Below are 19,636 nucleotides of genomic sequence, written 5' to 3'. Positions count from 1 at the left end.
ATCTTGAGACCATCTGTTTCCCCTCAGCTTGCATTCAGGTTTCACTTGGACAGCAGAGCCCTTTTCAGCCACAGCCCTGGGGCATGGGGGTGGGAAGGCTGCTTTGCTGGCCGCTCTCTGTGGCCAGAAATAAGAATTTGGTTGGAGACACGCACCAATGATGCTTTTCTTGCAGGTAGAGGTAAGACTGGCAGGGCGGGCTGGTGAGGAAAGCTGTGCCAGGAGCATCCCAGCACCTGCAGGGAGGCTGTGAGGTGTCAGAGCCATCAGAGGACACCGTGACACCAGGGCCTGGCAGGAGCTATCCCCTCCTCGTTCATTGCTCTCATCTAATGAGAACAGCCCTAGCTCAGCACAAACCCTTTCATGTTCAGTTACAGCATATATTTATAACATCAAGTAAACCACAGCACACAACAGCCTCAGCAAGCTCAGGAGCTGGAGCAGGAGAGAGTTTCCATCAGTAGTGATTCCCCAGCAAGGGCAGAGCTCTGTGGGTCCCCTCAGCAGCCCTGGCTTGGGCTGGCCACCACGGTGGCCCAGCTGTGCTGGGGTGGCCCAGCTGTTCTGGGGGCTCTGCCCAGGACACAGCTCTGCTGCCAGTGGCCGTGCTGGCCAGGAGGGAGCCGGGGTGAAACCCAGCCCAGCTCTGCTCACCAGGGCTCTGCTCCTTGCTCTGTTCCTACTGGATGCTACACCAACAGCTTCTCCCTGTCTCCCTCCCCCACTACTTTCCTTCTTTACAAATCAAGGGGAAATAATTTAAAATATTTCTGTCTCCCTGAAGCCAGAGGTCCCTGACTGATGTCTGGGTTTGAAGCAGCTCCTGTAACTGCCAGACCCTGTGGAGCACCCAAACCTCCTAAAGAGTCCTACCAAAGCCAGTTTAGCCACAGAAATGAATGTTTCCTTGGGTTCTCTGAGCCCAGACACAACCAAGCTCTTTTGGGGCTTTAGGCCTGGCAGGACTCCTTCCTGCAGTTCACATTTTTGAATAACCATATCCCATTGTTTTGATACATCCACAGATTCTCAGTGTCTGCTGGAGCTGTTTACTGCTGTTTCTCCTTTGCGGCACTCACCGACTTTCCAAGTCCAGCAGCCTGACTCCCCACCACAGATGGGCTTTGTCTTGTCCAGCAGATGCCAAAGCCAGAGCAGCAGAGCCCTGCTTGCTGCAGGAGTGAGGAGCAGTACTCCTGCTGCAGCTGCTAGGAGCCGAGCCCTGCTCCCAAGCACCCAAGATGTGGCAGCCTGGCACCCAAGCTGTGGCAGCTCTCCCTGACCCTGGGGACATCTCCGCCTGTGCTGCAGGGCAGCAGCACTGAAACACCTTCTAGCCCCCAAATGCATTTGGGATCATCCAGGGGCTGCTGCTGGCACAGAGCTGGGTGGTTTGGCAGACATAGCTCTAAAGAAAAAGAGGAGGAAAGAACTGGAGGGAAAATGTCCCCTCTAGCCCTCTTGTTGAATTAAACCACATGTATATTTTTAAAATACAGCGGAAAAGAACAACTCTCCAGCACATGTTCAAGAGCAGAGTCTTATTTCAGAGATTTCAAAAAATTAGTGGCTGAAAGCTGAAACAATATCGCCCTTAGACGGGGACATTTGGAAGTGATTAACAAGCCTGAACTCATACGTTCAAAATAAAAAGTTAGTACCTCACGCTGGTAACAACTGTCAGCTACTAAAAAACTGGGGAGAAGGGAAGAAATCAAACTCAATCCTGCATAGTCTAATGCTCTAAATCAGCAGGAGGTGACCAGCAAGGCCACCAGCCTGCACCTTCCCTGGGTGCATCACCTGCAGACTCAGGTGGAGGCTGCCAGCCCAGGGTACAGGGCACCTGGATGGAGACCCTACAGATGCACCAGGGCAGGTGCTCTGTCCTCAGTGGGATCCCACAGCACATCCACAGCAATCCCACCAGGCCAGGGCTTAGCTGGGCTCTGCAGAGAAACAAACCTCCCCACGTCTCATGTCTGAGAACTTAAAGGTGAATAGTTTGGATTTACTTCAGTAAAAAGAAATCCTGGTAGCACAACGAACATCTGGGAGTTTAAAATTAAACCAGACTGTCTCTCCTCCGCAAGGAACAAGCTATCGTCAGGCTGGGCAGCCACCAGCCCCTGGCACACACAGCCAGCTGCTGTCTGTCCTGCTGTGGGCACTGGACACTGCATCCCTGGATAGAGGTTTTCTCCTTGCCTTAACAAAGATTTGGCCATTCAAGCTGCCCCCAGAAATTCGTGGCATTTTAGAAATTAGCTCAGAATTTGCTCCACCCTTCTCATGTCTTTGTTTTGTTCCCAAGTCTGTCTGAATCCTGTGCTGCCTCTCTGGATCTCCCTGGGCTGGTAGCAGCCTGTGCATGCTTCACACACATGTGTGTAGGCACTGCCACAGCCCAGGACACTCTCCTATCCCCAGAGCAGACTAGATGTGCTGGCAGAACAATGCCAAACCTTGGTGATCTTGTGGCAAGGGAGAGCATATCCACATCAGCAAGGAAAGCAGCTGCCAGAACCTGGAGCCCCTCTGGACAGCAGGCATCTCCATCTGCTGCCATTTCTGGGGGAGTGTCTGTCTCTGCAGCCTAACACATTCTCAACCTCTCCCCAGAGGTGAAGCTCCCGATCCAGGCACAGCAGGGAACAGCAGGGAACAGGAACTGGTGCTGATGGACCAAAGAGCACAGAAAGTTCCCAGAGCCAGGGATGCTGTCCCTGTGAATCTACCAAAGCTGAAGCATCAGGAGCTTTCTTAGACGAAAGGCACTGAATGCAATTCTAGCTACTCTTGGGAGCATTCCTGAGCACAGATCATTATTGTTATTATTTTCTTATTTCTTTAATGATATTGAACGTGCTCTAAGACCCTTAATCACAGAGGAAATTACAGCAGATCTCAGTGGGCTGACAAACGGGACTAAGCACAGCCAAGAACAGCCAGGCTGCCAGTGTGTCCTGCCAGGAGCAGCTCTGGGGCAGATGGAGGGACTGAGGCAGGGAGCAGCTGCCTCTCCACGCTCCAGACAGGAGCTCCCACCCAGCTGGAAGGAGCAGGGTGTAGGGGCAGCCTCCTCCAGCCTCTGGGAGCCCTTCCCATGGCCACAGACCTGTCCCAGTGCTGCCCCAGTCTGCACTCCCTGGGCACACACAGAGAGTGGGAGCACCTCCCCTTTTGTGTGTGCCAGTGTGCCTCTGCTCCAGGCAGCACTGAAACAGCTCTGCTTATTCTGGGGTGGGTGAAAGTGAGAACGGAGGGGTTTGCACCCAGGGCTGTTCCTGCAGCCAGTGGGAATGTGCTGGAATGAGCCCACAGGGGCTCCACCAGCTCAGGATGTGCCAATGCACAGCAGCTCCTCTGCAGCCACCTGCCCCAGCCAAGAGATCCCAATGCTTTGTACTGTGCTGGGAACCATTTTCCTGTTCCAGATCATGCTGCAAAGCCAACACCAAGTCATTTCCAAAATTATTTGCTCTGTGGGCACATCACAGAGGGCAGCAAAGGACCAGCAGCAGAGCCCACTGCTCCCCAGACTGGCCCTCTCCTGCTCTGAGCCTTTTGCACAGGAAATCCAGAACTCACTGCTTGCAGAGAGCACAGGGATCCTTCCCTTGATATCAATCCCATGCTTTATCCTATGAATTGTAAAAATAAAAGATGAAAATTTTAAATGAAACATATTCCTTTCTTTGACACCAGGAATTATGAATTGCTAAAGATTTCCTATTACCTTATAAAATCTACCAGGCCAATCCTTCAGCAAGGCCATGCCCGTAATTGCAAGCAGATGTCTTTCTCTGCTGACACGTTAAATGGAAGCAGAAAGACCCGATGCTATCTCCCATCAACAATTTGCTCTTAAGCAGAGAACAGATTTTCGCAGAGCGGGGCTGCTGGAGGAGGAGGGGGATTAGGTTCCTGGAGCCCAAGAGTCTCAGCATTACAGCAAAACAAGGCAGCTCGGGAAAACAATGAACTCCAAATAGTCCCTAATCCCAAAGTAACCAAAAGCTTTTGTGCAGGAAAATGAATTTGTGAACCCAGTATTGCCGGGGCCTGGAGAGCACAGGGCTGAGGAAATGTGATGATGCAGCTGCCAAGCACCCAGCCCAGCCCCACACACCCTGCAGAGGCCCTGATTCTGGGGAGCACAGAGCTGCCCTGCAGAGCACAGCACTGGAATTATCAATACCAGTGGAAGTGACAGGGTGTTTAGCAAAGATTAAACCAGGAAGCTTAAAAGGTCTTCCAGGATTCTTAAATAAACGCTTACGACAAATGAAAGACTATGGAATGGTGGAGAAATTCAGCAGGCAGTTGGGGCTGCACAGATTCAGCTGTGCAGGACAGTGTTTAACAACTTTTGTAGTGTCACACATAGTCATGCCTCTACTCTTGGCAAGAGTTAATCCAGGAGCAGGAGTCTGATAAAAATTTAGGCTGACATTAATATTTTATTAATGACCGTTTAACATAAAAATCTGAACATGTCAGCCAGCACCATCAGACTGGCCAGGCCAAAGCCACCATTGCTGTTGCACATGGCCTAAGACATGTTACATTACCTCAGAGGTCCCACAAATAGATCAAAGAGTGCTGCATCCCAAAGAACACTGCGCCTCAAAGGATGCTGTACCGCCTGCATCAGGGAGGGCTCATTCCAGCCATGGTCTGGCTTCCCTCTTCCTCTCCACAGAATGCCTTGGAAAATATCTGCTGGGTGTCTCTAAAGGAAGAGTGCTTCAGACAGCAGTGAATTCCCCAAGCTAGCTCACTTCTTCCAAACAGAGGGACTGTTTGCCAGCTGCTGGTGGCTCCTGGGATCTTGGCAGGCTGTGAGGAGCCTGCTGTGCTGCAGTGTGCCCGAGCCTGGCGCTGGCCAGTGCAGACAGATCCATCACCCAGGGCAGACAGAGCCAGGCTCCCCTGCTCCAGCCCTGCAGGCACTGTGCCCATGGCAGGCTGCCTCCCCAGAGGAGATCTCAGCTCTGAGGGGAAGCTCTTGACACAAAGCCCTCGTTTGTTTCAGGGCTAAGGCCACCCTGGCAGGTTGACCCACAGCCCCTCCCTTAAGGCTGGCCAGGATAAGGCTTTGCTTTGGGAAGCCACGAGCAGCAGAGCTCTGGGCCCTGTAATGGTCTGTCTGCAGTGAGAAGCTCCCAAGAGCAGGGGAGCTGCCAGCCTGCCCCACTCCCCTCCCAAGGAAGACATTCCAGTATGGCTTGGGCACCTTAGGGGCACTGTGGGCACTCACAGATAACCAGACTTTCAGCTCCTGACTCCATTCCCCCCATGGCTGGAGCTGTCAGCCCTCTCCATCATTTCACCTCATCAATCTGTGATGTTAAAGCCCATGGTTTATTTATTTCTTTACTTCACTAATAAAGCACATTATCTACAATGATTAATTTTGCAATAAACAAACAACACTACTACAAACGGTGGTCTAAGACAACCTAGAGGGACTCTACGAAGTTCACATCCTAAATCCATCTCTCTGTTAGCCGTGAAACATCGTTCCTCAGAGTACTTGGCATGTTAATGGAATTCTTCTACAGCCAAGTCCGTGGCTCTGTCCCCATGTGGGGAATAAGCACTACTCCCAAGCTAAGGAATAATGAATTTACCAGTTTTGAGCAGGTTTGGTTCAAACCTCAAAAATGAGGATTTGTTATTTCTCTTAACTGTGGTACAACAGGATTATCTCAGACATCAGATATTCATTCTCTTAGAGTATTGGTGATGGATGGGAATACAAAATGGAAGGAGGAAAGATAATGAATATGGAGTGGTATGGGTCTATGAAAAAGATAACTAGTCCAATTAACAGAATAAAGAATTTCAGCTTGGTCCATAAATGCAATCATTTGGGTAAGATATTCTTTGTCTTTGAAAAACTATTTGAAATCATACAAATATGACATTTTGATTAGAGCAAAAAAGACACAATGACAGAGAGCCAAGTTGTCATAGATCAAACAGACAAACCCCAGACTGATGGGTCCCACAGCAGAGGGAAAGGCAGAGCTGATGCAGTGCCTGCAGTGCTCTGCAGGGACAGGTCCTCGGCCTTCTGCACTCTGGGACTTTGCCAGCAGCCCAAAGGAGCTATAAAAACATCACTGGTGAAGTGAGGGAGTGACACAAGCTGCAGGAGCTGGCCATGAGCTCCCAGAGCCACAGCCCTGGGCAGGCCAGCACTGAACCTCTGCACGGATTCACCACAGAGTGGCAGCTCTGGGCACCAACAGCTCGGGGCACCTGTGCATGGGAACTGCCAGATGAGGGCAGGGACCCCAGCTGGACACTGCTGAGAGCAGGGCCTGCACAAGGCCAAAGGCACAGGAGGGACAGAGGTCCCCACACCCAGGGCACCAACACAGCAGGACCAGTGCAGACACTAAGGCTACCTGGTGCAGCTCAGCACTGGCCCAGAGGGCACAGCTGGCGCCAAGGCAGGCACCCAGGGAGACACTGCAAGAGATGCTGGTGAGAGAGGGCTCCAGACCATCAAGGCACCACGAGGAACCAGGATTAAGGCTTAAACTAAGCAGGTTAAGACTACAATGGGATATTTTTACAGGAGAGGGCACTTAGCTATTAGGAATTCTTATCAGAGGTTGTAACGGGTTCTCCACTACTCATTTATTAACTTTGATCATGAAGATGGGATCTCTGTCTAACCAGCCAGCTCAGGCTCATTCAGGAATTTGGGGCAATCCTGCATCCATGAAGACAGGAGTGACATGGTCACAAGGGTCCCTTCTGCAAGCTCTTAACATCACCTCACTCCCCTGTGCTTTCCCTCTTTACCTGACAGCTGCTGTGCCAATGCTGTACACATCTGTACAGTGACAGGATTTAGACAGTGCAGACATAAATCGTGTGTGACCTCAGCGCCTCTGGGTGCACGAGCATCCCGTGCCCAGGCCAGCAGCAGGGACTGGGAGGGCTGAGATCACCAGGGAGCTCTGAGGAGCAGGAGGAGCAGCAGGGCTTGGCTCCAGCAGCCCTGCTGCTGCAGAGCAGCCAGAGCGAGGCCCAGTGCAGCTCCCCTGCCACCAGCAGGTCACTTGAACACGGATGGAAATGTCGGGCACTCAGGGGATTTCATCTTCTTCATGAACTTCTTGAACTCTTTGTTCTTCTTGTCCCACTTGTAGATGGCTGTCAGCAGGTACTGGGTCTTCACCTGGCGGCCCATGATGAGGAAGTAGTGGCTGAGGTTGTCCAGCTGGTGGCAGGGACAGTCTGCCCCGTTCTTGAGGAACAGCACCAGCTTCTTCAGGTTCTTCTTTCGGATGGGTCCCAGCTTCAGTGCCTTCCTCTTCCGTGGAACGATCATCTTGTCCCCGTTCTCCTTCTTCACTTCCTTTATGGTCATCTTAAGAGCTGCAAAACAAGATGGGAGAGGAGAAAAACAAAACTTCTAAGCAGCCTTCAGGAGCAGCAATGCCCAGTCCCACTGCAGACACACCCCACACCTGCATTCCCCCTCTCCCTGCTCTGCTCCTGAACCCTCCTGCTCCACACATCACCTGGCCACTGACACTCACACCCTGCCCCTGAGGTGCAACTGCCCCACGCCCAGGACAGCACCAAGGTGAAACACATCTTTGTTTCCCTTCCTCCAGCAAAGCACCCAGCACTTCCCATTTGTGCAGGGACTTGTTCAGCTGCCAAGCACAAATGTTAGCTGAGTAAATTAGGTGACTTCCCTGCTCTAGAGGCATGGAGAGACTCTTGAAAGGATCATTTAAAAGGTCAATTTGGCTTCTCAAGCATTTGTTTGCAGTCACACTGGCCCCCAGGTGCCTGTGAGACAAGTCTCCAAGCACTGGATGTCTGTGCAGAGACCCTGGCATGCAGTCATGTGGCTGCACCTTCCCTAGGAGAAGGAAAGATACAACTTCCATGGAAAATCCTCTCCCCTCTTTGGGTTTAGCATTTTCCTGAGTTAATTGCAAAAGCCCTCATACCCCCCACCCCAAAAAAAAAAAAAAAAAAAAAAAAAAAAAGTTTTTTGCCATGACCATGAAGAGGAATTTTGCATACATGGGAAAAATGATGAAAATGTGTTGTACATTAAAACATCATTTCTGTGCCATTTGACTCTGCCTCATTTTTGGGGAAAGGCACATATGGCCAAAAATTGCTAACATATTTTCATCATTTGGGAGTTTACTTCAGAGCTGCAGATAACTAGTGCTCAGAGAGGTGATTTGTTGGCTGCTGTCCCTTCTCATTAGAGTCTCAGGACAGTTGCAGGCAGAACCTTTGGCTCTGGCAGGGAGACAGGTCTCCACAGCACCATTCCTTGAAGTCGTGCTCTGCTGGAACGCAGTGAGCACGTGCTGCTTCCTTGTCTGGATGCTCCAGACACAGATGGCAGCAGGATGACATCCCAGGCAGGCAGCAGAGACCCAGCACCACCATCGTGCTCCCAGCCTCTACCCTGGCAACAGGAGCAACTATGCCAAAAACATCCCCCAGGTTTGCCAAGAGCCCTGTCATGTTACACTGTCATTGTGGAAGAAAGTAATCTAGGACTGGAAATCTAAGAGAAATTTTCATTCCATCTGTTTTCCAAATTCAGGAGCTAAAGAGACTCCAGCTTTAAGAAGTTAAAGATGCTGAACCAGATCAGTTTACAACAAATCTGGAAAATGAAGTAAGTGGTTTTCAAGCAGCTCTAAGCTCCATGACATCAACTGGGCAGCAGTAGCAGCAACACCCCCCAATGTCAGCCTCACTTCCTTTATTCATGCAGCCCTTGCACTGAGCACAGAGGTGGCCAGGCTAGGAGGGATGGTAAAACATCATTAGAACAGCACAGTAAGAGACTTTTGCAAAATGGCTTGTTTGCAAACTGCTTTGTTGAGATCACTGCAAAGTCTGATCCTTTTTGCTAGAGAAGAACCTGCCAGCTGTGGAGGAGCTGATCTACTCCAGGTATCACACAGCACTGGAGACAAAGAAGGCCTGGTAACGCTGTGCTGTGGGAGCTGCAGCTGCTCCCTTCCCTGCACACAGCAGTCTGTGATCCAGTGATGCAGCTCCATGGGAGCTGCCCAGGGGAGCCAGAAATCCAGATGTAAACCAAAACCTCATCCAAACCTTCCTCGTGCAGAGGAGCACACAGAGCCAAGATGGGATAATGCCAAGGGGGATGAAGGAGGAGGCTGACCAGGGGTGCAAATAGTTTGTATCAGGCTCTGCTCTCCCCAGCAACAATGTCCTCACAACCAGCAAGAGCCTGCAGTGCTGCCCAGGTGAACACAGCCTGGCCCAGGCACCACCAAGCCTCATCTGCCTTTGGTGCTGCAGGCTGAGCAGTCACACAAGCACAACGATCTCTGCTCAGCCCTTACTTCTCTGCAGTGACCTGGCTTCCCAAATTCCCCTTGTTCACTTAACTGGGCCACACCCCCTAAGCCCCAAGCCACATTCCAGGTGGGACTCCCAGGGATGAAAGCTGTGTTCCACAGTGACTGGCCAGACACAGCTCTGGCATGTCCCACGTGCACCAGGAAAGCAATGCCTGAGGGAACATGCACTGCTCCCTGCTCTCACAGCTCAGCACCAGGCAGTGGGAGGCACCCCCAGCTCCTGCCTTTCCCAGCCGATGGCACTGCTGGGGGACCCCACTGCTGGGGCTGCACAGCTCTCCTGGCGTCCCCCCAGCACTGGGAACGCCGCAGGCAAGAGGCTCGAGCAGGAGCTCTGAGTCTTGGCTCCAGGACCCAGCTGAGCTGCCAAAGCAAACAGCTTCCTCACTGGGAACCCTGGCCTCTGCACTCCCCCCATGCTGCACCAAATCTGTCTCAGCACCAAGTGGGAGAGGGGCGAGAACGGCCTCTGAGATCCCAGGACAGGCTACTCAGACAGAATAAACCTCCAGCTGTGGCTGCCAGGCAGGAGGTGACCCCAGCAGGTTATCCATGGCAGGAGCACGTGCCACCTTCCCAGCCCAGTAGTTGCACTGTGACCACAGGCTGCTCCAGCACCAGCTGTGGCACTGGTGGCAGCACCAGCCCCTGCCACTCTGCATGCCACAGTGGCCCAAGAGGGCTGCAGGATCGACATGCCACCCACAAGACCCAAACCATTTCCCTTCATGGGACACACACGTTCCAGCACAACCTTGTCCACGGACAGCACTGTACTGAGGTAGTCACCAGCTGAGAGCAGGAGCACCTGAGCCCTGTTCACAGCCCACTACCATGCACCACTCCTGTTCCTCACTGGCACCTCCACCCCTCCTGTTCAGCACAGGACAGGACACCCTGGCAGCTCTGCTGTTCTCCTGCCTATTCAGGCAGGGGCCCCACTCCAGCACCTCATGTGCAGGAAAGGGAATGTGAGAGAAGGGAAAGCTCCAATGTTCCTTCAGCCTCATTTTTCCTTCCTATAGAAATCACTGAGAAGGAAGAAATCTGCCAGAAGACACATTAGGGCTGTAACAGGATAAGGCTGCAGGCAAGGACCTGTCAGTCAGAGAAAAAATAAACAGCATGTATTGATTGTTCTGCAGTCCCCAGTGCCACAGAGCCCGTTCAGCAGGATCCCCTCAGACCCCAGAGAAAGGGCAGAAACAATAAATAAAATCACTAAGAGAAACAGAGCGTGGAATGAACTCCTGGAGTAAGAAACAAGCGCTGGCTGCAGCCCAGGGCAGCGGGGGGAGGTGGCTGTGGGGGCATGGGAGGCCGATCTCATGCTTCCTCCTGCACCCCTGGCTGCCTCAGCACAGCAGCACTGCACGAAAGTCTAACCACAGTCACCCCCACATACCTGATCCAGCCCCTGTGCTGCTCTGTGCTCAGACCAGGATTCTGGCACCCCTCGCTGACATCCACCCCAAAGCTGTCTTACCCCAGAGGAGCAGCAAAGCTGCCTCAGAACAGTGCCCTAGAGCCCACATTCATCTTTGCTCAAACAAAGGCAAACCCAGAGCTCTGCTGGCCCATGAGGCTGGCAGTCTCCTGGCACCCCTCTGACCCTCAGATCTTGTCCAAGATCTCTCCTGCCTTCTCTCTACAGTTTGTGTTCACAGCTCACTGCAGCGCTCTTCCTGCACTGTACTCCAGACCTACACCAGGGCTGCTACACAGCCACTTCCTACACTGGCACAGTCACACTGCTGAGCTGGGCAGTGTCCTCAGCTCTTTTCTGTAACAAGCTGCTGGGGTGTAAGAGAAACCTGCAGAAACGACACAGTGGGAATCAGTGCAAGACTACCAACAGCTGCCCCATGCAGCACATGTTAGTTTAAACATTTATTGTACATGTCTGGCTTTGATGAGGATCTGTAACCTGTCAGCTGCCTGTGTTTACCTTGGTGGACATGCATGAGAAACCTCAGCCTGAAGGTTTGGGAGTTTATAATAGCGCCAGATAAACAGCTTTCCTTGAGAAATCACCCGACGACAGTAACCCCACAAGACTAAACAAAGATCCAAGGGCCATGCACTGAGCTTTGGGAAAATTTCCTGAAGCCACTCCCTGCACTGAGACATCCTTCTCACCCCAACACTGCCTCCCCTCACAGGGCACAGGAAGGACCCACATAGCATCCTATCCCCTGCTCCTGCACCCCAGCTGGCCACAGACAGGCCACATCTGCCAGGAAATAACTCCATGCTCTGGACACTGTCACCACCATCTTTCCTAATCACAGCCTACACTGCAGGCAAGTCACTCTCCTGAGCTGCTCTGCCAAGGCAGGGAATTCTTCTGGTTTGGCCTCTGCTCCCCGTTGTGCAACTGTCCTAGAGCACAAGAGGATATTTAGCAGCACAAGCTGATGACAAGCATGTGGTTAAGTCTGTATTTCCCTTCCCAGCAGGACAGCACCTCAGCTCACCCTTGCACACAAGGGGACAGGTGTTGCAGTGACCCACCTGCACTGGACCCACTGCAGCCACTGGCAGTGCTCCTGCACCTCGCTGGGTGAAGTGTCCCAGCCCCTGGACTGGGCAGTGTCCCTGCACACTGCAGGGAGCTCCTACCCAAACCAGCTGTGCTGTCCCAGAGGCTGTTCCCCCTCCCCACTGCCTCTCCAGGTGTGCAGCCAGGCAGGGGCAGCTCTCACTGAGCTCCCATGGTCTGCCCAGAACAGAGCCCTGAGCACCTACCCAGCCAGGCCAGGCACTGAATGTCTGCTCCCATTCCCCAGCCAAGCCACATTCCTGGGAAACTATTACATGGGTGTTTCTGTCCATGCTTTTCCCTGTCAGAAAAAGCTTGCACTGAACTTAGGACTTCTGGCATACCAAATCTGCAGGAGAGTTGAGAACTCATTTCCAGCAGAAAGGGTAACACACCAGCATTCAGAGCAGGTTTGGGTTTGCATGAGCACGCTCCAGTGCAGGGCACATTCAAGTGCTAATCCCCCAGGAATGCACACCTTGTTCAATATGCTTTTAATAATCTGCCAGGAAAGTTACATTCACCAGCAAGGATGTCAAAACCAGTTAATTCTGGGTTTGATCTGAGAAAGCTAATATATTTCCTTGTGATAATTTTTTTTTTTTTTTAATGAAGTTCAGTTTACCTCTGATTGTCTAACTCACTCATTTAGGACTAAGCTTTCAAGTAGCTTTGCATTTTTTAACAACACCCACCTCCACATACCCACACTGACATCTAGAGGCACACGTGCCTGGCCTTGGGGGACAGACTGCAGGACACAGCAGCACCACTGCAGGCAGGGAGCTGTGGCAGTCCCAGTCTGCCCCCAGAGGAGCCATCTGCCCCATGCCCAGAGTGCTCCTCCTTACCAAACTCGCTGGCACACAGGTGCTCCACAATGGCTTCTGACTTCATCTCGTTGTCACAAGGGGGACACACAGTCGTTCCTGGCAAGAGAAAAGAAGTGAAGAAAGCTGAGAGGTGGCGAGAAGCCAGCACAAGCAGCACTGCAGACTGCCACTGCTGTCAGACCATCACCCTCGAGAGGGATCCACACCCATGCGCCCCACCGTGGGTTCCCAGCTCCCACTCGTAAGGGACAGCACCCTGCTGGGTGTAAGGAACCATCCACCAGCTCACAGGGCAGCACTGGCCAAAGGCAGCCTTCTGCCAGCCGCACTCCAATGCTGTCAGTGGCCCCAAGGCCAGCACAGGCAGCTGGCAAGAGCAAAAGGACAGCATTGGCAAAGAGAGGAGTTTTCAGGGCCAGGCACTCAGCTGAGGGGAACTGCCTACCCAGGCCATGGCTCACAGCCTGCTGACAATGCCTCCCCATGCCAAGGCAGGCACACGATGCCCAAACCCCGGCACAGCAGCTGGATGCTGCCCAAAGATGGCTCAAGTGCCAAGGTGCTGTCCTGGTGCAGGCAAGGGGGCTCAGTACTGGGACAGCCCAGCCCAGTGGTGCCCTCAGCACTGAGACCATCCCACAGAGTGCTCAGGCAGTGTCCAGCTCAGCATTGGGGCCATCCCACAGAGTGCCCAGGAAGGGCCTGGCCACCCTCTCTCCTGTCCCAGAGCAGCACTGGCTGCAGATGGAGCAGCACAGCTCTCGTGGATGCTGCTACCACCACCAGTGGCAATCCTCCTGTGTTTTGAGCCCAGGGCAGCAGAGCAGAGCCAGCTCTGCTGACTGACATCTGCCTCTTGGGAAATGCCATCCCCAGGGATTTCACTGGGATCTGTCCTGGGAGGAAAGCTCACTTCATGCAGAGAATAAGAATCTGTTTCCAGGTCCCTATCTGCGGTTGGAGCAGACCACCCAGCAGCACAGACACAGACTTGAGCTACTGGCAGATGAATTTATTGAGCTGGGAGATGCTGCTTGTTCCGGGTCCAGCGAGACAGAAGGCTCTTCTCACACAAGGGAGTTATTCTCAGGGACAAGACTGCAGCAAAACATCTGCCAGTCGCTGCATGTAAACAAGAACACTCATGGCCTTCCAGCCCTCAGCCAGGCCAGCAAACCCACAGCATTGCTGGACCAAGAAAGCAGAGAGGTGTCACAGAAAAAGGGGTGCAGAGCCAGCACGGCTGGCGAGGGAGGCACAGCCACCACCACAGCGTTGTGTCTCCTCAGCCACAGATCCCCATGGGTTTTCAGGCCAGACATTTGTTTTCTGTGGCTTGTTCTTTCCCTGTCACCACCCCCAAATCTCTTCTGTGCCAAATGCGAATTCCTGGGGACACGCACCATGACTTTATTAATCACACATGCAGAGCAACTGGCCTTCTGCTCACTCCCATGTGCAAGTCACAACTGACCCCTCACAGCACCCACCTCCACCTCCACAGCCCACAGTGTCTGTACCTCTGAGAGCTCCCACCACCTGGTAAACTCTTCTTCCAGAACCCTTAACATGCAACTGCCACCATCACCAGCTCACTCAGAGTGACACCGGCAGAAGCCAGCCTTTGGAGATATGATGGCATCCCTAACACTTTATTTTTAAAATCAGCAGTCAGAATACTTCTTTCCAGGCTGCACATCTCAAGAGCTCGTGACCAGGGAGAGAGAGTCCTCACAGGAAGGTGACACAGACCCAGCCCTCCATCTGCTGCTGAGCCAGGAGCTCATCACTGTGCTGGGACCACCATGAGGAACAAGCCAAGCACTCCAATCTGCCTCAGCAGCCAAAGTGCACACAAGGAGGCTGGCCAAGCCTACAGCAGCCAGACAAACATGAAAGCCACCACTGCATCCACTCTATGAGCTTTTCAGACAACCAATTAGAATAGAAACAAAAAGCAAACAAAAATGGAAAATAAGACTCATTGTTTCCTGGTGCACACACAGGCTTTGCTCTAGCTATGCTCCAGCAGCCCCTGAGCAGGCTGTAACAACCCCAAGGTGGCAGAGACCCTGCCCTGCTGCACGAAGGCCAGAGCCAGTAGTGGCCTGGACCTGGGTAGCCCCTGAGAAGCCCCTTCCACAGGCAGCAGCTTCACTTACACACAATCCCCCTGCCCTAACTTGATCAGGTGGCCCAGAGCCCCACCAAACCTGCCATGAATGTTTCCAAGGACGGGGCATCCACCACATTTCTAGGTAATCTGTACCAGTGTTTTACAACCCTCACTGCAAAAAACTTCCTCCTTATATCAAATCTAAATCAACCCACTCTCCACTCTGCCTCCTACAGCCCTTTCACAGCACAACAGGACTGCAGGAGACACTGCCACCACCAATGGGAAGGAAAATCAACCTCTGCCCTGGGTCACCACATCACTGCTACAGTCAGGAAACAGATACTGGGGTCCCAGCCAGCTCCTGCCCAGCTCTGTGCTCCAGGAAAACTGCTGTTCTGTGGAGCCACAGCTACCCCAGCACTGCCAGCCCTCCCATCCCTCCCAAGGCATTGCAGCAGACATCTCCAGCCCACCCTTGGGGCCCAGTGCAAGTTGGCTGGGGCCCATCTGCTGCAGCTGAAACTCAGCTCCAAGCACAATCTCAGCCTGCCTCAGCTCACTTGTTCCCTGCTGACCATTTTCCACTGCCTGGCTGTAGAGCCAGCTTACTCCAGGGGCAAGAGAAGGAATGTGTAATGCTGTATTAATCTGCAACTCCCCTGATGCATCCTGTGGGCCTGCAGGCTTTACTGCCTGTGCTTAAGGAGAAAGGAATTCAGCAGGTCAGCTCTTTGAGAGGCAGAAACAAATTCCAATTTTAAGGTGTTAATGGGGAAAAATACTGAAAGAGTTTGTTCTTATTAGTACCAAGAGAAAAGGAGGGACACTGCTTGGTTCTGACCCTCTTTGAATCAACAGGAAACACCCCTGCACCCAAGAGCAAAGGGGCTCAGGAGCTGGTGCTGACAGAAAACACAAACAAACCATGAACAGGGTGCACATAGCAGAACCCAGGCAGACGAAAGCAGACAGCCAGCACAGGGACAAGGACAGAGCTGCAGGTCACCTAGGATGACTGGACATCTGCAGGAGGTGGCAACACCAGGGCTGAAGCAATGGGTGCCCCATGGGTCACGAACAGATCCTCTGTCGCATGCAGGAGATGCAGTGGTGCTGGCTCATATCACAGCAGTGGCTGCAATTAACTTGGAGTTTGCTTTTTTCACTCCAAACTGTTGGAGGCACCACAAGAAAGCAGCAGTGTCCCACCCCAGTGCTGTCTTCAAGACAGGTCTGAAAGGTGAAGAGAAAGTTGTTGAACTACTCAAAGGAAAAGCTGGCAGATGCTGCTCATTTAGAAGACTGTCTTGGCTCATTAATGTCTGTAAAATGAATGACCTGCACACAGTTCAGACTCTATTTCAGACCTGGAAGGGGTAGCTTAGACCCAGCTGTCCCAGGAGTATGCTTGGCTGCAAGTCCCTGGGGAAATAAAAACAACCTTTGTACCTGCAACACAGAACACTGCTGCCGTCTTGACCAAGGGTCCAGGTTCATGCAAGACATATTAATTCAGAGCACTCCTGGAAAATAACGAGGTTTCTCCAGCAGTCACATCAGTAAGGGCAAAGCCATGCCAAGGAAGTCAGCATGGCCATGCTGCCACCACTGTAGGGAGAGGCTGGGTGCTGGCAGTGAGACCAGCCCCAGCTCAGCCCCCCAGCTTCCCCATCCCGGGCACTGGCACAAGCTCCACGTTCCACCTGCCCCTGGGTGTCCCTGCAAAGATGTGACACGGGCTCCTGCTCCAGCTGCTCTGGGTACTGAGCCTGTGTCCCCTGCTCCTGCCATGGCACGGCCATGGTGCCAGTGCCCTGCACTGCCCTTGCACAGCTCCACAGACACCTCAGCATGTCCCCTCTCCTGCAGGATCCCAGCTGCTCTCCTGTATCACAGGGCTCTCTGCAGTCCCTCCAAGATGGCAGAATGACACTGCTGGGTTACTTCTCGCAGTCAAGCACCACGTCCAGCCTTTGTGTGCACAGGTGACTGCAAAGGGCAGCTGTCCCTGCAGAGCAGCCCTAGCACAGCGCAGAACCACGGAAACCACTCAGCCCCTCCCTGCCTGCCTGTCCGTCCCCCCGAGGCAGGCAGGATCCCCCCGCGGAATCAAGAGTGACAATTCCTTTCAATGAGGCTCTGCTGGCCAAAAAGCACTGCACTCATTGAGAGCCCTCTGCCATCTCCCTCTACAAACATTCCTCCTGCCTGCCTTTCACAGTGCTCCAATAGAAAACGCCGAAGTGACACCAAGATATTTATTTATTTTCAAGTTTCCAGCAACAAGCCAGACTCACCGCAACTTGAACAAGCCAGTCTGGCACCACAGAAACGTACTGCATGCAATGGAAACAAACAGGAACCACGTTCACTTTCCCTAGTCGTTTTTGGGCAGGTTTTCTGCTCCCTTGCCAGCCCATCCGAGGGCAGGACTGGACCTCCACCGCACACCCAGCCACCAGCTGCACAGCCTCTTGCCCTAGGACTGCACTGATGTGGGGGATCCTGCCAGGACTGCTGCCATTGCTGGCTGCTGTCAGCCAGCACTTCGTGCCTTAGAGACCACACATCCTCCTGCTGCCCAGAGCAGGAGTCTGGCTCGGGAGCAGAACCAGGGCAGTGCAGCATCTGAGGACAGAGGGTCACACCTTGGTCCTCCAGGGATCCCAGTGCAGGGATCAGAACAGGCACAACCCCATCATGTCCCAAACAGCCTGTCCAAAGGCTCTGGGATAGGGATAAGGAGCTGGCAGGGCAGCCACCTTCCTTGGGACAGGAGGGCACAGACAGTGCTCAGAGGATAGAGGAGAGCTGCTGCCAAGAAGAGTTCGGGTGAGCCTCCCGCCACAAGAGCCCCCTCAACCCTGTCAGCTCAGGGTGCCAAGAGCAAGGCTACAGCACCAGCCATGCCTTACCTTTGGGCCTGGAGACCTCGGTGGCATTGGGAGCTGTCATAGCAATACAGACGTCATCCTGGGGAAACTGGTCACACTTGAGCATCTCTGGCCAGAAGAAGCCAAAGAACTGCATGACAGGCTCGCAGGAGTCACGCACGGCCTCGCAGAGCCAGCGGCACGGGTAGACCGGCCGGTCCAGGCACACGGGGGCAAACAGGGAGCACAGGAAGACCTGCGTGCCCATATGGCAATTCTTGTTGAGCAGCGGCACCCAGCTGCTTGCCTGGTGCTTCACCTCGGCCATGGTCTCGTGGTCCAGCAGGTTGGGCAGCACCATCTTGTCGTAGCCCACGCTGTGGCAGAGCCGCAGGTCGGCGGGGATGGGCACGCACTGGTGGGGTTTGGCGTAGAAACGCCCGCCAGGGTAAGGGCCCAGGTCTGACTGGTAGCTGACATAGTCGTACTCGCTCGCCACGCCGCAGGCGAGCAGCCCGGCGGCCACCGACAGCAGCGCCCGCAGGGCGGCCGCACCGGGCCCCGCCGCACCGCCCATGGCCGCTCCCGCCAGCGGCAGCCCCGGCTGCACCAAACGCCGCTCCCCGCCGGGCGCCGGGGACCCTCCCCGCAGCCCCGCCGAGGGCCCTCGGCTGCCCTCACCCACTCCCCTCGCCCGCAGAACTCCGCAGAACCCCGCCGGACCGGACCGCACCTGACCTGCTCTCCCTCCCTCCCGGCCGGCCCCGGCCCCGGCCCCGGCCCCGGCCCCGGCCCCGGCCCCGGCCCCGGCCCCGGCCCCGCTCTGCCCGCGCTCCGGCCGCGCCGCGGGTTTGTGAGCCCGCAGCAGCCAATCAGCGCGGCGCCGCCCGCCGCGCGCTCGCCCGCCGCTGTCAATCAGCGGCCTCAGGAGCCAATCCCGCCCCGCTCCGCCCCACCGGTGCCTCAGCACAGCCCGGCCCCGCAACACGGCCCCGCAACACGGCCCCGCAACACGGCCCCGCAACACGGCCCCGCAACACGGCCCGGCCCTGCCGGTCCCTCAGCTCAGCACAGCACAGCCTGGCCCCGCAACCCAACCCCACAGCACAGCACAGCACAGCCCGGCCCGGTCCCGCCGGTCCCTCAACCCAGCACAGCACGGCACGGCACAGCACAGCACAGCACAGCCCGGCCCCGCAACCCAACCCCACAGCACAGCACAGCCCGGCCCGGTCCCGCCGGTCCCTCAACCCAGCACAGCACGGCACGGCACAGCACAGCACAGCACAGCCCGGCCCCGCAACCCAACCCCACAGCACAGCCCGGCCTGGCCCCGCCGATCCCTCAACACAGCACAGCACAACAGCACAGCATAGCACAGCACAGCCTGGCACAGCCCGGCCCCGCAACCCAATCCCACAGCACAGCCTGGCCCGGCCCCGCCGGTCCCTCAACACAGCACAGCACAACAGCACAGCATAGCACAGCCCGGCCCCGCAACCCAATCCCACAGCACAGCCCGGCCCGGCCCCGCCGGTCCCTCAACACAGCACAGCACAGCACAGCACAGCACAGCACAGCACAGCACAGCACAGCCCGGCCCCGCAACCCAATCCCACAGCACAGCCCAGCACGGCCCCGCAACCCAGCCCTGCAACCCAACCCCACAGCACAGCCCGGCCCTGCCGGTCTCTCAGCGCAGCACAGCACAGCACAGCCCGGCCCCACAACCTAACCCCGCAACCCGGCTCGGCCCCGCAACTCGGCCAAATATTTATTCACGCATCCTGATTTGTACCCAGGTGTTACATCCATGGGCACAAGTATCTGATTGGGAGCCAAACTGTGCCAGTGCCTCTCCATTTTCC

General features: G+C 54.6%; 1 protein-coding gene across 2 annotated transcripts; it reads right to left on the bottom strand.

The window, feature by feature from the left end:
- Window positions 1-5,351: 5,351 nt before the first annotated feature.
- SFRP1 (secreted frizzled related protein 1) lies at window positions 5,352-18,550 on the bottom strand. Of its 2 annotated transcripts, none has more exons than XM_056508777.1 (3): window positions 17,811-18,550; window positions 12,804-12,872; window positions 5,352-7,404 (listed from the first exon to the last, which is right to left on the bottom strand). In XM_056508777.1, exons 1-3 carry the CDS (start codon window positions 18,343-18,345, stop codon window positions 7,082-7,084), a joined length of 927 nt encoding a protein of 308 aa, XP_056364752.1. In that variant the 5' UTR covers window positions 18,346-18,550; the 3' UTR covers window positions 5,352-7,081. The 2 variants fall into 2 exon arrangements, with proteins under 2 accessions (XP_056364752.1, XP_056364751.1); XM_056508776.1 differs by having other exon boundaries at window positions 12,795-12,872; window positions 17,811-18,480.
- Between the last annotated feature and the right edge of the window lie 1,086 nt (window positions 18,551-19,636).

Source organism: Oenanthe melanoleuca, chromosome 22 (genome assembly GCF_029582105.1).
Source record: "Oenanthe melanoleuca isolate GR-GAL-2019-014 chromosome 22, OMel1.0, whole genome shotgun sequence".
In the NCBI taxonomy this organism is placed as follows: Eukaryota; Metazoa; Chordata; class Aves; order Passeriformes; family Muscicapidae; genus Oenanthe; species Oenanthe melanoleuca.
This window is presented reverse-complemented; position numbering and strand designations above follow the sequence as displayed.

Excerpts from the sequence above, each read along its gene's own strand:
- SFRP1 (XM_056508776.1), bottom strand. The coding sequence starts at position 18,345 with ATGGGCGGTGCGGCGGGGCCCGGTGCGGCCGCCCTGCGGGCGCTGCTG. Across the intron at positions 12,873-17,810 it reads CGAGGTCTCCAGGCCCAAAG|GAACGACTGTGTGTCCCCCT; the intron begins GTAAGGCATGGC and ends TTCTCTTGCCAG. Across the intron at positions 7,405-12,794 it reads CCTGTGTGCCAGCGAGTTTG|CTCTTAAGATGACCATAAAG; the intron begins GTAAGGAGGAGC and ends CTTGTTTTGCAG.